This window comes from Gallus gallus, chromosome Z, assembly GCF_016699485.2.
Source record: "Gallus gallus isolate bGalGal1 chromosome Z, bGalGal1.mat.broiler.GRCg7b, whole genome shotgun sequence".
NCBI classification, from domain to species: Eukaryota; Metazoa; Chordata; class Aves; order Galliformes; family Phasianidae; genus Gallus; species Gallus gallus.
Genome location: NC_052572.1, coordinates 186,926 through 206,826, shown reverse-complemented (window position 1 = coordinate 206,826; position 19,901 = coordinate 186,926). Strand labels below are relative to the sequence as shown.

General features: G+C 50.4%; 3 protein-coding genes across 8 annotated transcripts in view; 2 read left to right on the top strand and 1 right to left on the bottom strand.

The window, feature by feature from the left end:
- The window catches only part of LOC101751171 (germin-like protein subfamily 2 member 2-like), a 44,662-nt gene extending 43,439 nt beyond the window's left edge, over positions 1-1,223 (top strand). For all 6 annotated transcript variants that reach the window (XM_040655670.2, XM_040655669.2, XM_040655672.2 and 3 more), the window contains exon 10: positions 1,059-1,223. In XM_040655670.2, coding sequence (XP_040511604.1) covers positions 1,059-1,169 — 111 coding nt within the window. In that variant the 3' untranslated portion in view covers positions 1,170-1,223. The remainder of the gene's footprint in view (positions 1-1,058) is intronic.
- A 1,438-nt stretch (positions 1,224-2,661) lies between these two features.
- Positions 2,662-4,947, bottom strand: LOC124417550 (uncharacterized protein DR_0269-like). Its single transcript, XM_046905871.1, has 4 exons — positions 4,902-4,947; positions 4,127-4,643; positions 3,663-3,747; positions 2,662-3,405 (listed from the first exon to the last, which is right to left on the bottom strand). The coding sequence occupies exons 1-4, from the start codon at positions 4,945-4,947 to the stop codon at positions 2,662-2,664; spliced, it is 1,392 nt and encodes a 463-aa protein (XP_046761827.1).
- Positions 4,871-19,901, top strand: part of LOC121108245 (methyl-CpG-binding domain protein 2-like) — a 32,821-nt gene continuing 17,790 nt past the window's right edge. The window contains exons 1-2 of the mRNA XM_040655665.2: positions 4,871-5,130; positions 15,202-15,361. Of these exons, the coding sequence (XP_040511599.1) occupies positions 5,018-5,130; positions 15,202-15,361 (273 nt within the window). The 5' untranslated portion in view covers positions 4,871-5,017. The remainder of the gene's footprint in view (positions 5,131-15,201; positions 15,362-19,901) is intronic.

Sequence of the window (19,901 nt, the reverse complement as noted above, 5' to 3'; positions counted from 1 at the left end):
CTATTTGGCAGAGATGGGTCTCTATTGGGTTAAACGGGTCATTATTTGGCAGAGATGGGTCTCTATTGAGTTAAATGGCTCATTATTTGGCAGCCATGGGTCTCTATTGGGTTGAATGGGTCATTATTTGGCAGAGATGGGTCTCTATTGAGAGTAATGGCTCATTATTTGGCAGAGATGGGTTTCTATTGGGAGTAATGGATCCCTATTTGGCAGCCATGGGTCTCTATTGGGTTAAATGGGTCACTATTTGGCAGCCATGTGTCTCTATTGGGAGTAATGGGTCATTATTTGGCAGAGATTGGTCTCTATTGGGTTTAATGGATCTCTATTTGGCAGCTATGGAGATGTATGGAGAGTTATGGCTCACTATTTGGCAGCCATGGGTCTCTATTGGGTTAAATGGATCATTATTTAGCAGCTATGGGTCTCTAATGGGTTAAAGGGATCCCTATTTGGCAGCTATTGGTCTCTATTGGGTTAAATGGATCGCTATTTGGCAGCCATGGGTCTCTATTGGGATCAATGGCTCACTATTTGGCAAGTACAGGGCTCCATTGGGAGTAATGGCTCACCATTTGGCAGCGGTGTGTCAATATGGGGTCGAATGGCTCCCTTTTTGGCAGCTATATATTTAGTAGCCACGGCCCCATATTTGGTAGCCACGGCCCCATATTGGACCCCCATAGGCCCATATTTGGTAGCCACAACCCCATATTTGGTAGCCACGGCCCCATATTGGACCCCCATAGGCCCCATTTGGTGGCCACGGCCGCATATTTGGTAGCCACGGCCCCATATTTGGTAGCCACGGCCCCATATTGGACCCCCATCGGCCCCATTTGGTGGCCACGGCCCCATATTTGGTAGCCACGGCCCCATATTTGGTAGCCACGGCCCCATATTGGCCCCCCATAGGCCCCATTTGGTGGCCACGGCCCCATATTTGGTAGCCACAGCCCCATATTTGGTAGCCAAAGGCCCATATATGGTCGCCACGGCCCCCATATTTGGTAGCCACGGCCCCATATTTGGTAGCCACCCCATTTTCCCTATAGGAGCTGAAGACCCTTCGGATGAACCAATACTTCAAGGCCACGGCGGATCATATCCTGGCCCAGCTCTTCCGGAAGGAACAACGGGAGTTCCAGAGGTTCCCCCGCTCTTAATTAGCGGGGTTAATTAGCGAAAGGGTGGCGGGAATAAAGGAGTTTTTCATGGGCTTGGTTGGGTGTTTCTATAGGGGGAGGAGGATGGGAGGACCGGGCGGAGGTCCTCCAGGGTCATAGAGTTGGGGTCCTCCAGGGGCATAGAGATGGGGGGTGGGGTCCTCCAGGGTCATAGAGTTGTAGAGGGGAGGTCCTCCAGGGTCATAGAGTTGAGGGGGTTGGGGTCCTCCAGGGTCATAGAGTTGGGGTCCTCCAGGGGCATAGAGATGGGGGTTGGGGGTCCTCCAGGGTCATAGAGTTGTAGGGGGGAGGTCCTCCAGGGTCATAGAGTTGGGGTCCTCCGGGGGCATAGAGATGGGGTCCTCCAGGGTCATAGAGATGGGGGTTGGGGTCCTCCAGGGTCATAGAGATGGAGGGGAGGAGGTCCTCCAGGGTCATAGAGTTGAGGGGGTTGGGGTCCTCCGGGGTCATACAGTTGGGGTCCTCCAGGGGCACAAAGAAGGGGGGTTGGGGTCCTCCAGGGTCATAGAGTTTAGGGGGTTGGGGGTCCTCCAGGGTCATAGAGATGGGGTCCTCCAGGGTCATAGAGTTGGGGTCCTCCAGGGTCATATACATGGGGGAGAGGAGGTCCTCCAGGGTCATAGAGTTGAGGGGGTTGGGGTCCTCCAGGGGCATAGAGTTGGGGGGTTGAGTTTGTCCTCCAAGACCATAGAGACGCGGCAGGGGAAGGGGTAGGACGGTCGACCTGGGCTTTTTACCTGCCAGGACCTGAGTCCATTGACACACCAAGGGCTGCGCCATCATCCATCTTTATTTCCCTGCTAGGACCCAAGCAGTCACATTTATTACCCCCTTCCAGGACCTTTCCCCCTCCCAACCTTTATTATCCCCCTTCCAGGACCTTTTTTCCCCTATTATTCCCCTTCCAGGACCTTTTTTCCCCTATTATCCCCCTTCCAGGACCTTTTTCTCCCCCCCCCAACCTTTATTATCCCCCTTCCAGGACCTTTTTTCCCCTATTATTCCCCTTCCAGGACCTTTCACCCCCCCCAACCTTTATTATCCCCCTTCCAGGACCTTTTTTCCCCTATTACTCCCCTTCCAGGACCTTTTCTATCCCTATTATTCCCCTTCCAGGACCTTTTTTCCCCTATTATCCCCCTTCCAGGACCTTTTTCTCCCCCCCCAACCTTTATTATTCCCCTTCCAGGACCTTTTTTCCCCCTATTATCCCCCTTCCAGGACCTTTTCCCACCCCCCAACCTTTATTATCCCCCTTCCAGGACCTTCCCTTTCTCCTCCGCCCTCCACTTCCGGTGCTCCCACCCCCCTCTTCCGCTCCACCCTCCACTTCCGGTGCTCCCACCCCCCTCTTCCGCTCCGCCCTCCACTTCCGGCGCCCCCACCCCCCTCTTCCGCTCCGCCCTCCACTTCCGGCGCCCCCACCCCCCTCTTCCGCTCCGCCCTCCTACTTCCGGTGCTCCCACCCCCCTCATCCGCTCCGCCCTCCTACTTCCGGTGCTCCCACCCCCCTCTTCCGCTCCACCCTCCACTTCCGGTGCTCCCACCCCCCTCTTCCGCTCCGCCCTCCCACTTCCGGTGCTCCCACCCTCCTCATCCGCTCCGCCCTCCACTTCCGGCGCTGCCCCCACTTCCGGCCCCCCCCCCACTTCCGGTCCTCCCTCACTTCCCTCCCCCGCGGCCGCCATGAAGGAGCTCCGAGTGCGGCCCGAACCCCTCCGAGTGCCCCCGAACCCCTCCGAACCCCTTCGGAACCCCTCCGAGTGCTCTCCGAACCCCTTCCGAACCCCTTCCGAGTACTTCCGAACCCTTCCGAACCTTTCCGAACCCCTCCGAGTGCCTCCGAACCCCTTTCCCCCCCCCTCCCCTCCCCTCCCCCCCGAAGCCCCTCCCGAACCCTTCCGAGTACTTCCGAACCCTTCCGATCACCTCCGAACCCCTCCGAGTGCCCTCTGAACCCCTTCCGATCCCCTCCGAGTCCTTCCGAACCCCTCCGAACCCTTCCGAACCCCTCCGAGTCCTCTCCGAACCTCTCTTGAAGCCCTCCGAACCCCTTCCGATCACCTCCGAGTCCTTCCGATCCCTTCCGAGTACTTCCGAGTGCCCTCTGAGTGCTCTCCGACCCCCTCCGAGTGCCTTCCGAGTCCTTCCGAGTCCTCCCGAACCCCTCCGAGTGCCCTCTGAGTGCCTTCCGAGCCCTTCCGAGTCCTTCCGAACCCCTCCGATCCCTTCCGAACCCCTTTCCTCCCCTGCCCTCCCCCTCCCCTCCCCCTCCCGAACCCTTCCGATCACCTCCGAGTGCTCTCCGACCCCTTCCGAGTCCTCCCGAACCCTTCCGAACCCTTCCGATCCCTTCCGAACCCCTCCCCTCCCCCTCCCGGAACCCCAAAGCCATCCCTTCCCCTCCCTCCCCCCTCCCTCCCCCCTCCCGAACCCCTCCGAACCCCTCCGAGTCCTTCCGAACCCCTCCGAGTCCTTCCGAACCCCTCCGATCCCCTCCGAGTGCTCTCCGACCCCTTCCAAACCCCTTCCGATCACCTCCGAGTCCTTCCGATCCCTTCCGAGTACTTCCGAGTGCCCTCTGAGTGCTCTCCGACCCCCTCCGAGTGCCTTCCGAGTCCTTCCGAGTCCTTCCGAGTCCTCCCGAACCCCTCCGAGTGCCCTCTGAGTGCCTTCCGAGCCCTTCCGATCCCTTCCGAACCCTTCCGAGTCCTTCCGATCCCCTCCTCCCCCTCCCCTCCCCCTCCCCTCCCCCTTCCGAACCCTTCCGATCACCTCCGAGTGCTCTCCGACCCCTTCCGATCCCTTCCGAGTGCCTCCGATCCCTTCCGATCCCTTCCGAACCCCTCCCCTCCCCCTCCCGGAACCCCAAAGCCATCCCTTCCCCTCCCTCCCCCCTCCCTCCCCCCTCCGAACCCCTCCGAGTCCTTCCGAACCCTTCCGAACCCCTCCGAGTCCTTCCGAACCCCTCCGAGTCCTTCCAAACCCCTCCGAGTGCCCTCTGAGCCCCTCCGGAACCCCTTCCGATCACCTCCGAGTCCTCCCGAGTCCTTCCGACCCCCTCCGAGTGCTCTCCGACCCCCTCCGAGTGCCTTCCGAGTCCTCCCGATCCCCTCTGAGTGCCTTCCGAGTCCTTCCGAGTCCTTCCGATCCCCTCCGACCCCCTCCGAGTGCTCTCCGACCCCTTCCGAGTGCCTTCCGAGTCCTCCCGATCCCCTCTGAGTGCCTTCCGAGTCCTTCCGAGTCCTTCCGATCCCCTCCGAGCCCCTCCGAGTGCTCTCCGACCCCTTCCGAGTGCCCTCTGAGTGCCTTCCGAGTCCTTCCGAGTGCCCTCCGACCCCCTCCGAGTCCTTCCGAGCCCTTCCGAGTCCTTCCGATCCCCTCTGAGTGCCTTCCGACCCCCTCCGAACCCTTCCGAACCCCTTTCCTCCCCTCCCCTCCCCCTCCCGAACCCTTCCGATCACCTCCGAGTGCTCTCCGACCCCTTCCGAACCCTTCCGAGTCCTTCCGAGTCCTTCCGAGTCCTTCCGAACCCCTCCCCTCCCCCTCCCGGAACCCCAAAGCCATCCCTTCCCCTCCCTCCCCCCCCCTCCCACCCCTTCCGCCCCCCCCCCCAACCCCTCCCCCCCCCCCCCCCACCCCCCCCACTTTACACCCCACCCCCTTTTCCTCCCCACCCCGCCCTATTTCCCTCCTTCCGCCCTTTCCGACTCTCTCCCCCCATCCGCCGCCGCCTTAAAGGGACCCCGACCCCCATTCCCCCCCCCGCAAAGCCCCCTTCAGACCCCCCCAAACCCCCCTTAAGACCCCCTTAAGACCCCCCCAAAATGGATAAACAGGGCAGGACGGACTGCCCGGCCCTTCCACCGGGTTGGAAGAAAGAAGAGGTGATCCGTAAGTCGGGTTTAAGCGCAGGCAAAAGCGACGTGTATTACTTCAGGTAGAGATATATCTATATCTATCTATATATATATAGACAGAGAGATCGGAGATCCCGATCCGGATCGACGAAGGGGGGGGATGGAAAGGGAGGAATCCGGACCGGGTTTTGGATGCAGCCGGAGGGGAGATGGGGGAACTCAATGGGGGTTCTATAGGGGGGGATGGAGGGGGGAAAAGGGGGGGGAAAAGCGTTTTAAGGGGGTTTAAGGGGGGGAAATGGGGTGGGGGGGGGGAGGGGAGGGGGGAGGAGTTGGGGTGGATTGGGGGGAAAACGCGGAGTGGACTCAGAGAGGAATGGGAGTCAATGGGAGGCAATGGGAGGCAATGGCAATGGGGGAAAACCCGGAGTGGATTTGCAATGGGGGTGGATTGGAGTCAATGGGAGTCAATGGGGGGCAATGGGAGTCAATGGGAGTCAATGGGGGGCAATGGGGGGCAATGGGAGGCAATGGGGGGGGAAAACCCGGAGTGGATTTGGAATGGGAGTCAATGGGAGTCAATGGGAGTCGATTGGGGAACGCAATGGGGGTTCTATAGGGGGGGATGGAGGGGGGAAAAGGGGGGGGAAAAGGGTTTTAAGGGGGGTTTAAGGGGGCCTTAAGGGGGGGTTATGGGGGGGGGAGGGGGGAGGAGCGGTGTTGGGGTGGGGGGAAAAGGCGGAGTGGAGTGGGAGAGGAATGGGAGTCAATGGGAGTCAATGGGAGGCAATGGGGGGGGAAAACCCGGAGTGGATTTGGAATGGGAGTGGAATGGAGTCAATGGGAGTCAATGGGAGGCAATGGGGGGCAATGGGAGGCAATGGGAGTCAATGGGGGGGGAAAAACCCGGAGTAGATTTGGAATGGGGGTGGATTGGAGTCAATGGGAGGCAATGGGGGGCAATGGGAGTCAATGGGGGGCAATGGGGGGCAATGGGGGGCAATGGGGGGCAATGGGAGTCAATGGGGGGCAATGGGAGTCAATGGGGGGCAATGGGGGGCAGTGGGAGTCAATGGGGGGCAATGGGGGTCAATGGGAGTCAATGGGAGGCAATGGGGGGCAATGGGAGTCAATGGGGGGCAATGGGGGGCAATGGGAGTCAATGGGGGGCAATGGGGGGCAATGGGGGTCAATGGGGGGCAATGGGAGGCAATGGGGGGGGAAAACCCGGAGTGGATTTGGAATGGGAGTGGAATGGAGTCAATGGGAGTCGATTGGGGAACGCAATGGGGGTTCTATAGGGGGGAATGGAGGGGGGAAAGGGGGTTTTAAGGGGGTTTAAGGGGGCCTTAAGGGGGGGGTGGGGGAGGGGAGGGGGGAGGAGTTGGGGTGGATTGGGGGGAAAACGCGGAGTGGAGTGGGAGAGGAATGGGAGTCAATGGGAGGCAATGGGAGGCAATGGGGGGCAATGGGGGGGGGAAAACCCGGAGTGGATTCTCGGCTGGGAGTGGATTGGAGTCAATGGGAGTCAATGGGAGGCAATGGGAGGCAATGGGAGTCAATGGGGGGCAATGGGGGGCAATGGGGGGCAATGGAGGGGGAAAACCCGGAGTGGATTTGGAATGGGGGTGGATTGGAGTCAATGGGAGTCAATGGGAGTCAATGGGGGGCAATGGGGTCCTAATGGGGGGCAATGGGAGTCAATGGGAGTCAATGGGGGGCAATGGGAGTCAATGGGGGGGCAATGGGGTCCTAATGGGGGGCAATGGGGGGCAGTGGGAGTCAATGGGCGTCAATGGGAGGCAATGGGGGTCAATGGGGGGCAATGGGAGGCAATGGGGGGGAAAACCCGGAGTGGATTTGGAATGGGAGTGGAATGGAGTCAATGGGAGTCGATTGGGGAACGCAATGGGGGTTCTATAGGGGGGGGATGGAGGGGGGAAAGGGGGGGTTTAAGGGGGTTTAAGGGGGGTTTAAGGGGGCCTTAAGGGGGGGGTGGGGGAGGGGAGGGGGGAGGAGTTGGGGTGGATTGGGGGGAAAACGCGGAGTGGACTCGGAGAGGAATGGGAGTCAATGGGAGGCAATGGGAGGCAATGGGGGGCAATGGGGGGGGGAAAACCCGGAGTGGATTCTCGGCTGGGAGTGGATTGGAGTCAATGGGAGTCAATGGGAGGCAATGGGAGGCAATGGGAGTCAATGGGGGGGAAAACCCGGAGTGGATTTGCAATGGGGGTGGATTGGAGTCAATGGGAGTCAATGGGAGTCAATGGGAGTCAATGGGGGGCAATGGGAGGCAATGGGGGGCAATGGAGGGGGAAAACCCGGAGTGGATTCTCGGCTGGCAGTGGATTGGAGTCAATGGGAGTCAATGGGAGTCAATGGGGGGCAATGGGGGGGGAAAACCCGGAGTGGATTTGGAATGGGGGTGGATTGGAGTCAATGGGAGTCAATGGGAGGCAATGGGGGTTCAATGGGGGGCAATGGGAGTCAATGGGGGGGCAATGGGGTCCTAATGGGGGGCAATGGGCGGCAGTGGGAGTCAATGGGGGGCAATGGGGGTCAATGGGGGTCAATGGGGGCAATGGGAGTCAATGGGGGGGGAAAACCCGGAGTGGATTTGGAATGGGAGTGGAATGGGAGTCAATGGGAGTCAATGGGAGGCAATGGGGTCCTAATGGGGGGCAATGGGAGTCAATGGGAGTCAATGGGAGTCAATGGGAGTCAATGGGGGGGCAATGGGGTCCTAATGGGGGGCAATGGGCGGCAGTGGGAGTCAATGGGGGGCAATGGGGGTCAATGGGGGTCAATGGGGGCAATGGGAGTCAATGGGGGGCAATGGGAGGCAATGGGGGGGGAAAACCCGGAGTGGATTTGGAATGGGAGTGGAATGGGAGTCAATGGGAGTCAATGGGAGGCAATGGGGGGTAATGGGAGTCAATGGGGGGCAATGGGAGGCAATGGGGGTCAATGGGGGGCAATGGGGGGGAAAACCCGGAGTGGATTCTCGGCTGGCAGTGGATTGGAGTCAATGGGAGTCAATGGGAGGCAATGGGAGGCAATGGGGGGGGAAAACCCGGAGTGGATTTGGAATGGGGGTGGATTGGAGTCAATGGGAGTCAATGGGAGGCAATGGGGGTTCAATGGGGGGCAATGGGAGTCAATGGGGGGGCAATGGGGTCCTAATGGGGGGCAATGGGCGGCAGTGGGAGTCAATGGGGGGCAATGGGGGTCAATGGGGGTCAATGGGGGCAATGGGAGTCAATGGGGGGCAATGGGAGGCAATGGGGGGGGAAAACCCGGAGTGGATTTGGAATGGGAGTGGAATGGGAGTCAATGGGAGGCAATGGGAGGCAATGGGGGGTAATGGGAGTCAATGGGGGGCAATGGGAGGCAATGGGGGGCAATGGGGGGCAATGGGGGGGAAAACCCGGAGTGGATTCTCGGCTGGCAGTGGATTGGAGTCAATGGGAGTCAATGGGAGGCAATGGGAGGCAATGGGGGGGCAATGGGGTCCTAATGGGGTGCAATGGGGGGCAGTGGGAGTCAATGGGGGGCAATGGGAGGCAATGGGAGGCAATGGCAATGGGGGAAAACCCGGAGTGGATTTGCAATGGGGGTGGATTGGAGTCAATGGGAGTCAATGGGAGGCAATGGGGGGCAATGGGGGGCAATGGGAGGCAATGGGGGGGCAATGGGGTCCTAATGGGGGGCAGTGGGGGGCAGTGGGAGTCAATGGGAGTCAATGGGGGGCAATGGGGGGTCAATGGGGGGGAAAACCCGGAGTGGATTTGGAATGGGAGTGGATTGGAGTCAATGGGAGTCAATGGGGGGCAATGGGAGTCAATGGGGGGCAATGGGGGGCAATGGGAGTCAATGGGGGGCAATGGGGGGCAATGGGGTCCTAATCGGGGTCAATGGGGGGCAATGGGAGTCAATGGGGGGCAATGGGGGGCAATGGGGTCCTAATGGGGGTCAATGGGGGGCAATGGGGGGCAATGGGGGTCAATGGGGTCCTAATGGGGGTCAATGGGGGTCAATGGAGGGCAGTGGGGGGCAATGGGAGTCAATGGGAGTCAATGGGGGGCAATGGGGGGCAATGGGGGGCAATGGTAGTGGGGGGGGATTTTTGGGGTGAAAAAAAGGGATTTTGGGGGTCAAAAGTGGGATTTTTGGGGGGTCCATCCGCCCCATAGATCCCCGTAGGGTCAGAGTGGGATATTTTAGGGTGAAAATGTCCGATTTTGGGGTCAAAAACAGCGATTTTGGGGTCTTTTCGCACCCATTCGCCGCCGTTGCGTTTATAGGGTTTTTTATGGGGTTTTGGGGGTCAAATGGGGGATTTTTGGGGTTTTCTCCTCCCCATATGTCCTTTTAGGGTTAGGGGGGATACTTTGGGGTCAATCATGGCGATTTTGGGGTGAAAATATCCAATTTTGGGCTCAAAAACAGCGATTTTGGGGTCTTTTCCTACCCCTTCGTCGCCATTATGTTTATAGGGTTTTTTATGGGGTTTTTGGGGCTGAGAATATGGGATTTTGGGGATTTTTCTTCCCTGTGAGTCTCTGTAGGGCCTAAGAGAGATATTTTGGGGTCAATTGTTGTGATTTTGGGGTCAAAACATCCTATTTTGGGACCGAAAATGGTCGATTTTGGTGTCTTTTCGCAGCCATTCGTCGCCATTACGTTTATAGGGTTTTTTATGGGGTTTTTGGGGCTGGGAATATGGGATTTTTGGGATTTTTCTTCCCCATAGATTTGTGTAGGGCCAAAGTGAGATATTTGGGGCGAATGTGGGAAATTTTGGGGTGAAAATATGCAATTTTGGGGTCAAAAATGGTCCATTTGGGGGTCTTTTCGCACCCATTCGCCGCCCTTCCGTTTATAGGGTTTTTTATGGGGTTTTTGGGGTCAAATGGGGGATTTTTGGGGTCAAATGGGGGATTTTTGGGACATTCTCCTCCCCATATATCCTTTTAGGGTCATGGGAGTTATTTGGGGCTAAAGAGCATCGAATTTTGGGGCTGAAAACGGCCAATTTGGGGTCTTTTCGCACCCATTCACCGCCGTTGCGGTTATAGGGTTTTTTATGGGGTTTTTGGGGCTGGGAATATGGGATTTTTGGGGTTTTTTCCACCCCATAGATATTTGTAGGGCCAAAGTGAGATATTTGGGGCGAATGTGGGAAATTTTGGGGTGAAAATATGCACTTTTGGGGCCGAAAATGGTCCATTTGGTGTCTTTTCGCAGCCATTCGCCGCCCTACGTTTATAGGGTTTTTTATGGGTTTTTTGGGGTCCAATGGGGGATTTTTGGGGTTTTCTCCACCCCATAAATATTTGTAGGGTAAGGTGAGATATTTGGGGCGAATCTGGGAAATTTTGGGGTGAAAATATGCAATTTTGGGGCTGAAAATGGCCGATTTGGGGGTCTTTTCGTACACCTTCACAGACGTTGCGGTTATAGGGTTTTTTATGGGGTTTTTGGGGTCCAATGGGGGATTTTTGGGGTTTTCTCCACCCCATAAATATTTGTAGGGCCAAAGTGAGGTATTTTGGGGTCAATTGTTGTGATTTTGGGGTCAAAAAGTCCAATTTTGGGGCTGAAAATGGCTGATTTCAGTGTCTTTTCGCAGCCATTCGCCACCATTACGTTTATAGGGTTTTTTATGGGGTTTTTGGGGTCCAATGGGGGATTTTTGGGGTTTTCTCCACCCCATAAATATTTGTAGGGTAAGGTGAGATATTTGGGGCGAATCTGGGAAATTTTGGGGTGAAAATATGCAATTTTGGGGCCGAAAATGGTCGATTTTGGTGTCTTTTTGCACCCATTCACCGCCGTTGCGGTTATAGGGTTTTTTATGGGGTTTTTGGGGCTGGGAATATGGGATTTTTGGGGTTTTTTCCACCCCATAGATATTTGTAGGGCCAAAGTGAGGTTTTTTGGGGTCAATTGTTGAGATTTTGGGGTGAAAATATGCAATTTTGGGTCAAAAATGGTCGATTTTCCCACCCATTCACAGCCGTTGCGGTTATGGGGTTTTTTATGGGGTTTTTGGGGCTGGGAATATGGGATTTTTGGGGTTTTTTCCTCCCCATAGATTTGTGTAGGGCCAAAGTGAGGTTTTTTGGGGTCAATTGTTGAGATTTTGGGGTCAAAATGTCCACTTTTGGGGCCGAAAATGGTCGATTTTGGTGTCTTTTCGCAGCCATTCGCCGCCCTTCCGTTTATAGGGTTTTTTATGGGGTTTTGGGGGTCAAATGGGGGATTTTGGGGGTTTTCTCCTCCCCAAGTATCCATTTAGGGTAAGAGGACATATATTAGGGTCAACCTTTGAGATTTTGGGGTCAAAATGTCCAATTTTGGGCTCAAAAACAGCGATTTTGGGGTCTTTTCCTACACCTTCACCGCCGTTCCGGTTATAGGGTTTCTTATGGGGTTTTGGGGGTCCAATGGGGGATTTTTGGGACATCCTCCACCCCATAGGTATTTGTAGGGCCAAAGTGAGGTTTTTTGTGGTCAATTGTTGAGATTTTGGGGTCAAAATGTCTGATTTTGGGCTCAGAAACAGCGATTTTGGGGTCTTTTTGCACCCATTCACCGCCGTTGCGGTTATAGGGTTTTTTATGGGGTTTTTGGGGTTGGGAATATGGGATTTTTGGGATTTTTCTTCCCCATAGATTTGTGTAGGGCCAAAGTGAGATATCTGGGGCGAATGTGGGAAATTTTGGGGTGAAAATATGCAATTTTGGGATCAAAAATGGTCCATTTGGGGTCTTTTCCTACCCCTTCGCCGCCGTGGCGGTTATGGGGTTTTTTATGGGGTTTTTGGGGCTGGGAATATGGGATTTTGGGGATTTTTCTTCCCTGTGGGTCTCTGTATGGTCAAAGTGAGATACTTTGGGGTGAATATTGGCAATTTTGGGGTGAAAAAGTCCAATTTTGGGGCTGAAAATGGCTGATTTCAGTGTCTTTTCCCACCCATTTGCCGCCCTACGTTTATAGGGTTTTTTATGGGGTTTTTGGGGCTGAGAATATGGGATTTTGGGGGTTTTCTCCACCCCATATATCCATTCAGGGTTAGGGGGGATACTTTGGGGCGAATCATGGTGATTTTGGGGTCAAAAAGTCCAATTTTGGGGCTCAAAAACAGCGATTTTGGGGTCTTTTCGCAGCCATTCGCCACCATTACGTTTATAGGGTTTTTTATGGGGTTTTTGGGGTCAAATGGGGGATTTTTGGGGGTTTTCTCCACACCATAGATTTGTGTAGGGCCAAAGTGAGGTTTTTTGGGGTCAATTGTTGCGATTTTGGGGTGAAAATATGCAATTTTGGGTCAAAAATGGTCGATTTTCCCACCCATTCACAGCCGTTGCGGTTATGGGGTTTTTTATGGGGTTTTTGGGGCTGGGAATATGGGATTTTTGGGGTTTTTTCCTCCCCATAGATTTGTGTAGGGTTAAGGTGAGATATTTTAGGGTCAACCTTTGAGATTTTGGGGTCAAAAAGTCCAATTTTGGGGCTGAAAATGGTCGATTTCAGTGTCTTTTCCCACCCATTCACCGCCCTTCCATTTATAGGGTTTTTTATGGGGTTTTGGGGGTTTTTTGGGGCTGGGAATATGGGATTTTGGGGGTTTTTTTCCACCCCATAAGTATTTGTAGGGCCAAAGTGAGGTTTTTTGTGGTCAATTGTTGAGATTTTGGGGTCAAAACATCCTATTTTGGGACCGAAAATGGTCGATTTTGGTGTCTTTTCGCAGCCATTCGTCGCCATTACGTTTATAGGGTTTTTTATGGGGTTTTTGGGGCTGGGAATATGGGATTTTTGGGATTTTTCTTCCCCATAGATTTGTGTAGGGCCAAAGTGAGATATTTGGGGCGAATGTGGGAAATTTTGGGGTGAAAATATGCAATTTTGGGATCAAAAATGGTCCATTTGGGGTCTTTTCGCACCCATTCACGGCCCTACGTTTATAGGGTTTTTTATGGGGTTTTTGGGGTCAAATGGGGGATTTTGGGGGTTTTCTCCACCCCATAGATATTTGTAGGGCCAAAGTGAGGTATTTTGGGGTCAATTGTTGAGATTTTGGGGTCAAAAAGTCCAAATTTGGGGTCAAAAATGGTCCCATCGCACCCATTCGCCGCCCTTCCGTTTATAGGGTTTTTTATGGGGTTTTTGGGGTCCAATGGGGGATTTTTGGGACTTTTTCCACCCCATAGATTTGTGTAGGGCCAAAGTGAGATATTTGGGGGGAATCATGGCGATTTTGGGGTCAAAAAGTCCAATTTTGGGGTCAAAAATGGTCGATTTTGGGGTCTTTTCCCACCAATTCACCGCCGTTGCGTTTATAGGGTTTTTTATGGGGTTTTTGGGGCTGAGAATATGGGATTTTGGGGATTTTTCTTCCCTGTGAGTCTCTGTATGGCCTAAGAGAGATATTTTGGGGTCAACCTTTGAGATTTTGGGGTCAAAACATCCTATTTTGGGCTCAAAAACAGCGATTTTGGGGTCTTTTTGCACCCATTCACCGCCGTTGCGTTTATAGGGTTTTTATGGGGTTTTTGGGGTTTTTGGGGCTGGGAATATGGGATTTTTGGGGTTTTTTCCTCCCCATAGATTTGTGTAGGGCCAAAGTGAGGTTTTTTGGGGTCAATTGTTGCGATTTTGGGGTGAAAATATGCAATTTTGGGTCAAAAATGGTCGATTTTCCCACCCATTCACAGCCGTTGCGGTTATGGGGTTTTTTATGGGGTTTTTGGGGTTTTTGGGGCTGGGAATATGGGATTTTGGGGACTTTTTCCACCCCATAGATTTGTGTAGGGTTAAGGTGAGATATTTTAGGGTCAACCTTTGAGATTTTGGGGTGAAAATATGCAATTTTGGGTCAAAAATGGTCGATTTTCCCACCCATTCGCCGCCGTTGCGGTTATGGGGTTTTTTATGGGGTTTTTGGGGCTGGGAATATGGGATTTTTGGGATTTTTCTTCCCCATAGATTTGTGTAGGGCCAAAGTGAGATATTTGGGGCGAATGTGGGAAATTTTGGGGTGAAAATATGCAATTTTGGGATCAAAAATGGTCCATTTGGGGTCTTTTCGCACCCATTCACGGCCCTACGTTTATAGGGTTTTTTATGGGGTTTTTGGGGTCAAATGGGGGATTTTGGGGGTTTTCTCCACCCCATAGATATTTGTAGGGCCAAAGTGAGGTTTTTTGGGGTCAACCTTTGAGATTTTGGGGTCAAAAAGTCCAAATTTGGGGTCAAAAATGGTCCCATCGCACCCATTCGCCGCTTTTCCGTTTATAGGGTTTTTTATGGGGTTTTTGGGGTCCAATGGGGGATTTTTGGGGTTTTCTCCTCCCCATATGTCCTTTTAGGGTTAGAGGGGATACTTTGGGGTCAATCATGGCGATTTTGGGGTCAAAACATCCTATTTTGGGGTCAAAAATGGCCGATTTTGGGGTCTTTTCCTACACCTTCACCGCCGTTACGGTTATAGGGTTTTTTATGGGGTTTTTGGGGCTGAGAATATGGGATTTTGGGGATTTTTCTTCCCTGTGAGTCTCTGTAGGGCCTAAGAGAGATATTTTGGGGTGAATATTGGCGATTTTGGGGTCAAAATGTCCACTTTTGGGGCCAAAAATGGTCCATTTGGTGTCTTTTCGCAGCCATTCGCCGCCCTACGTTTATAGGGTTTTTTATGGGGTTTTTGGGGTCAAATGGGGGATTTTGGGGGTTTTCTCCACCCCATAAATATTTGTAGGGTAAGGTGAGATATTTGGGGCGAATCTGGGAAATTTTGGGGTGAAAATATGCAATTTTGGGGCCGAAAATGGTCGATTTTGGTGTCTTATCGCAGCCATTCGCCGCCCTACGTTTATAGGGTTTTTTATGGGGTTTTGGGGGCTGGGAATATGGGATTTTTGGGGTTTTTTCCTCCCCATAGATTTGTGTAGGGCCAAAGTGAGGTATTTTGGGGTCAACCTTTGAGATTTTGGGGTCAAAAAGTCCAATTTTGGGCTCAAAAACAGCGATTTTGGGGTCTTTTCCTACACCTTCACAGCCGTTGCGGTTATAGGGTTTTTTATGGGGTTTTTGGGGCTGGGAATATGGGATTTTTTGGGGGTTTTTTTTCTTCTCTGCCCCCACAGTCCGAGCGGGAAGAAGTTCCGAAGCAAACCTCAACTTGCCCGTTATTTGGGGAACGCCGTGGATTTGAGTTGTTTCGATTTCCGCACGGGCAAAATGATGCCGAGTAAATTACAGAAGAATAAACAGAGATTGAGGAACGAATCGCTTCATCCCAATAAGGTACGCTGGCCCTTTAAGAGGACGATCCTAGAAGCCCATAACCCCATAACCCCATTAATAACCCCATTAATAACCCCAAAACCCCATTAATAACCCCATAACCCCATTAATAACCCCAAAACCCCATTAATAACCCCATTAATAACCCCAAAACCCCATTAATAACCCCATAACCCCATTAATAACCCCATTAATAACCCCAAAACCCCATTAATAACCCCATTAATACCCCCATAACCCCATTAATAACCCCATTAATAACCCCAAAGCCCCATTAATAACCCCATAACCCCATTAATAACCCCATTAATAACCCCAAAACCCCATTAATAACCCCATTAATAACCCCATAACCCCATTAATAACCCCATTAATAACCCCAAAACCCCATTAATAACCCCATTAATAACCCCATAACCCCATTAATAACCCCATAACCCCATTAATAACCCCAAAACCCCATTAATAACCCCATAACCCCATTAATAACCCCAAAACCCCATTAATAACCCCATTAATACCCCCATAACCCCATTAATAACCCCATAACCCCATTAAAAACCCCATTAATAACCCCAAAACCCCATTAATACCCCCATAATCCCATTAATAACCCCATTAATAACCCCATAACCCCATTAATAACCCCATTAATACCCCCATAACCCCATTAATAACCCCATAATCCCATTAATAACCCCATTAATACCCCAAAACCCCATTAATAACCCCAAAACCCCATTAATAACCCCATTAATAACCCCAAAACCCCATTAATAACCCCAAAACCCCATTAATAATCCCATAACCCCATTAATAACCCCATTAATACCCCCAAAACCCCATTAATAACCCCAAAACCCCATTAATAACCCCATTAATAACCCCATTAATACCCCCAAAACCCCATTAATAACCCCATAACCCCATTAATAACCCCATTAATAACCCCATAACCCCATTAATAACCCCAAAACCCCATTAATAACCCCATTAATAACCCCAAAACCCCATTAATAACCCCATAACCCCATTAATAACCCCATTAATAACCCCAAAACCCCATTAATAACCCCATTAATACCCCCATAACCCCATTAATAACCCCATTAATAACCCCAAAGCCCCATTAATAACCCCATAACCCCATTAATAACCCCATTAATAACCCCAAAACCCCATTAATAACCCCATTAATAACCCCATAACCCCATTAATAACCCCATTAATAACCCCAAAACCCCATTAATAACCCCATTAATAACCCCATAACCCCATTAATAACCCCATAACCCCATTAATAACCCCAAAACCCCATTAATAACCCCATAACCCCATTAATAACCCCAAAACCCCATTAATAACCCCATTAATACCCCCATAACCCCATTAATAACCCCATAACCCCATTAAAAACCCCATTAATAACCCCAAAACCCCATTAATACCCCCATAATCCCATTAATAACCCCATTAATAACCCCATAACCCCATTAATAACCCCATTAATACCCCCATAACCCCATTAATAACCCCATAATCCCATTAATAACCCCATTAATACCCCAAAACCCCATTAATAACCCCAAAACCCCATTAATAACCCCATTAATAACCCCAAAACCCCATTAATAACCCCAAAACCCCATTAATAATCCCATAACCCCATTAATAACCCCATTAATACCCCCAAAACCCCATTAATAACCCCAAAACCCCATTAATAACCCCATTAATAACCCCATTAATACCCCCAAAACCCCATTAATAACCCCATAACCCCATTAATAACCCCATTAATAACCCCATAACCCCATTAATAACCCCAAAACCCCATTAATAACCCCATTAATAACCCCAAAACCCCATTAATAACCCCATAACCCCATTAATAACCCCATTAATAACCCCATAACCCCATTAATACCCCCAAAACCCCATTAATAACCCCAAAACCCCATTAATAACCCCATTAATAACCCCAAAACCCCATTAATAACCCCATAACCCCATTAATAACCCCATTAAAACCCCAAAACCCCATTAATAACCCCAAAACCCCATTAATAACCCCATTAATAACCCCAAAACCCCATTAATAACCCCATTAATACCCCCATAACCCCATTAATAACCCCAAAACCCCATTAATAACCCCATTAATAACCCCATAACCCCATTAATAACCCCAAAACCCCATTAATAACCCCATTAATAACCCCATAACCCCATTAATAACCCCATTAATACCCCCAAAACCCCATTAATAACCCCATAACCCCATTAATAACCCCCAAAACCCCATTAATAACCCCATTAATAACCCCATAACCCCATTAATAACCCCAAAACCCCATTAATAACGCCATTAATAACCCCAAAACCCCATTAATAACCCCATTAATAACCCCATAACCCCATTAATAACCCCAAAACCCCATTAATAACCCCATTAATAACCCCATAACCCCATTAATAACCCCATTAATACCCCCATAACCCCATTAATAACCCCATAACCCCATTAATACCCCCAAAACCCCATTAATAACCCCAAAACCCCATTAATAACCCCATTAATAACCCCATAACCCCATTAATAACCCCCAAAACCCCATTAATAACCCCATTAATAACCCCAAAACCCCATTAATACCCCCAAAACCCCATTAATAACCCCATTAATAACCCCATAACCCCATTAATAACCCCATAATCCCATTAATAACCCCATTAATAACCCCAAAGCCCCATTAATAACCCCATTAATACCCCCATAACCCCATTAATACCCCCAAAACCCCATTAATAACCCCATAACCCCATTAATAACCCCATTAATAACCCCATAACCCCATTAATACCCCCATAATCCCATTAATAACCCCATTAATAACCCCATAACCCCATTAATAACCCCATAACCCCATTAATAACCCCATTAATAACCCCATAACCCCATTAATAACCCCAAAACCCCATTAATAACCCCATTAATAACCCCAAAACCCCATTAATAACCCCATAACCCCATTAATAACCCCATTAATAACCCCATAACCCCATTAATACCCCCAAAACCCCATTAATAACCCCAAAACCCCATTAATAACCCCATAACCCCATTAATAACCCCATTAATAACCCCACAATCCCATTAATAACCCTATTAATAACCCCAAAACCCCATTAATAACCCCATTAATAACCCCATTAATACCCCCATAATCCCATTAATAACCCCATTAATAACCCCATAACCCCATTAATAACCCCAAAACCCCATTAATAACCCCATTAATAACCCCATAACCCCATTAATACCCCCAAAACCCCATTAATAACCCCATTAATACCCCCAAAACCCCATTAATAACCCCATAACGCCATTAATAACCCCATAACCCCATTAATAACCCCATTAATAACCCCATAACCCCATTAATACCCCCAAAACCCCATTAATAACCCCAAAACCCCATTAATAACCCCATTAATAACCCCATTAATAACCCCATTAATACCCCCATAACCCCATTAATAACCCCAAAACCCCATTAATAACCCCATTAATAACCCCAAAACCCCATTAATAACCCCAAAACCCCATTAATAACCCCATTAATAACCCCAAAACCCCATTAATACCCCCAAAACCCCATTAATAACCCCATTAATAACCCCAAAACCCCATTAATAACCCCATAACCCCATTAATAACCCCATTAATAACCCCAAAACCCCATTAATAACCCCATTAATAACCCCATAACCCCATTAATAACCCCAAAACCCCATTAATAACCCCATTAATAACCCCAAAACCCCATTAATACCCCCATAACCCCATTAATAACCCCATAACCCCATTAATAACCCCATAACCCCATTAATAACCCCAAAACCCCATTAATAACCCCATTATTAATGGGATTATGGCTCTTCTATGGGATTCTTTATAGGATTATGGCTTTTATATGGGATTCTTTATGGGATTACGGCTCTTATATGGGATTATGGGTCTTATATGGGATTCCTTATAGGATTATGGCTCTTATATGGGATTCCTTATAGGATTATGGCTCTTATATGGGATTCTTTATAGGATTACGGCTCTTATATGGGATTATGGCTCTTATATGGGATTCCTTATAGGATTATGGCTCTTATATGGGATTCCTTATAGGATCATGGCTTTTATATGGGATTCTTTATGGGATTACGGCTCTTCTATGGGATTCTTTATGGGATTACGGCTCTTCTATGGGATTATGGGTCTTATATGGGATTCTTTATAGGATTATGGCTTTTATATGGGATTCCTTATAGGATTATGGCTCTTATATGGGATTCCTTATAGGATTATGGCTCTTCTATGGGATTCCTTATAGGATCATGGCTCTTATATGGGATTCTTTATAGGATTACGGCTCTTATATGGGATTATGGGTCTTATATGGGGTTCTTTATAGGATTATGGCTTTTATATGGGGTTCTTTATGGGATTACAGCTCTTATATGGGATTATGGCTCTTATATG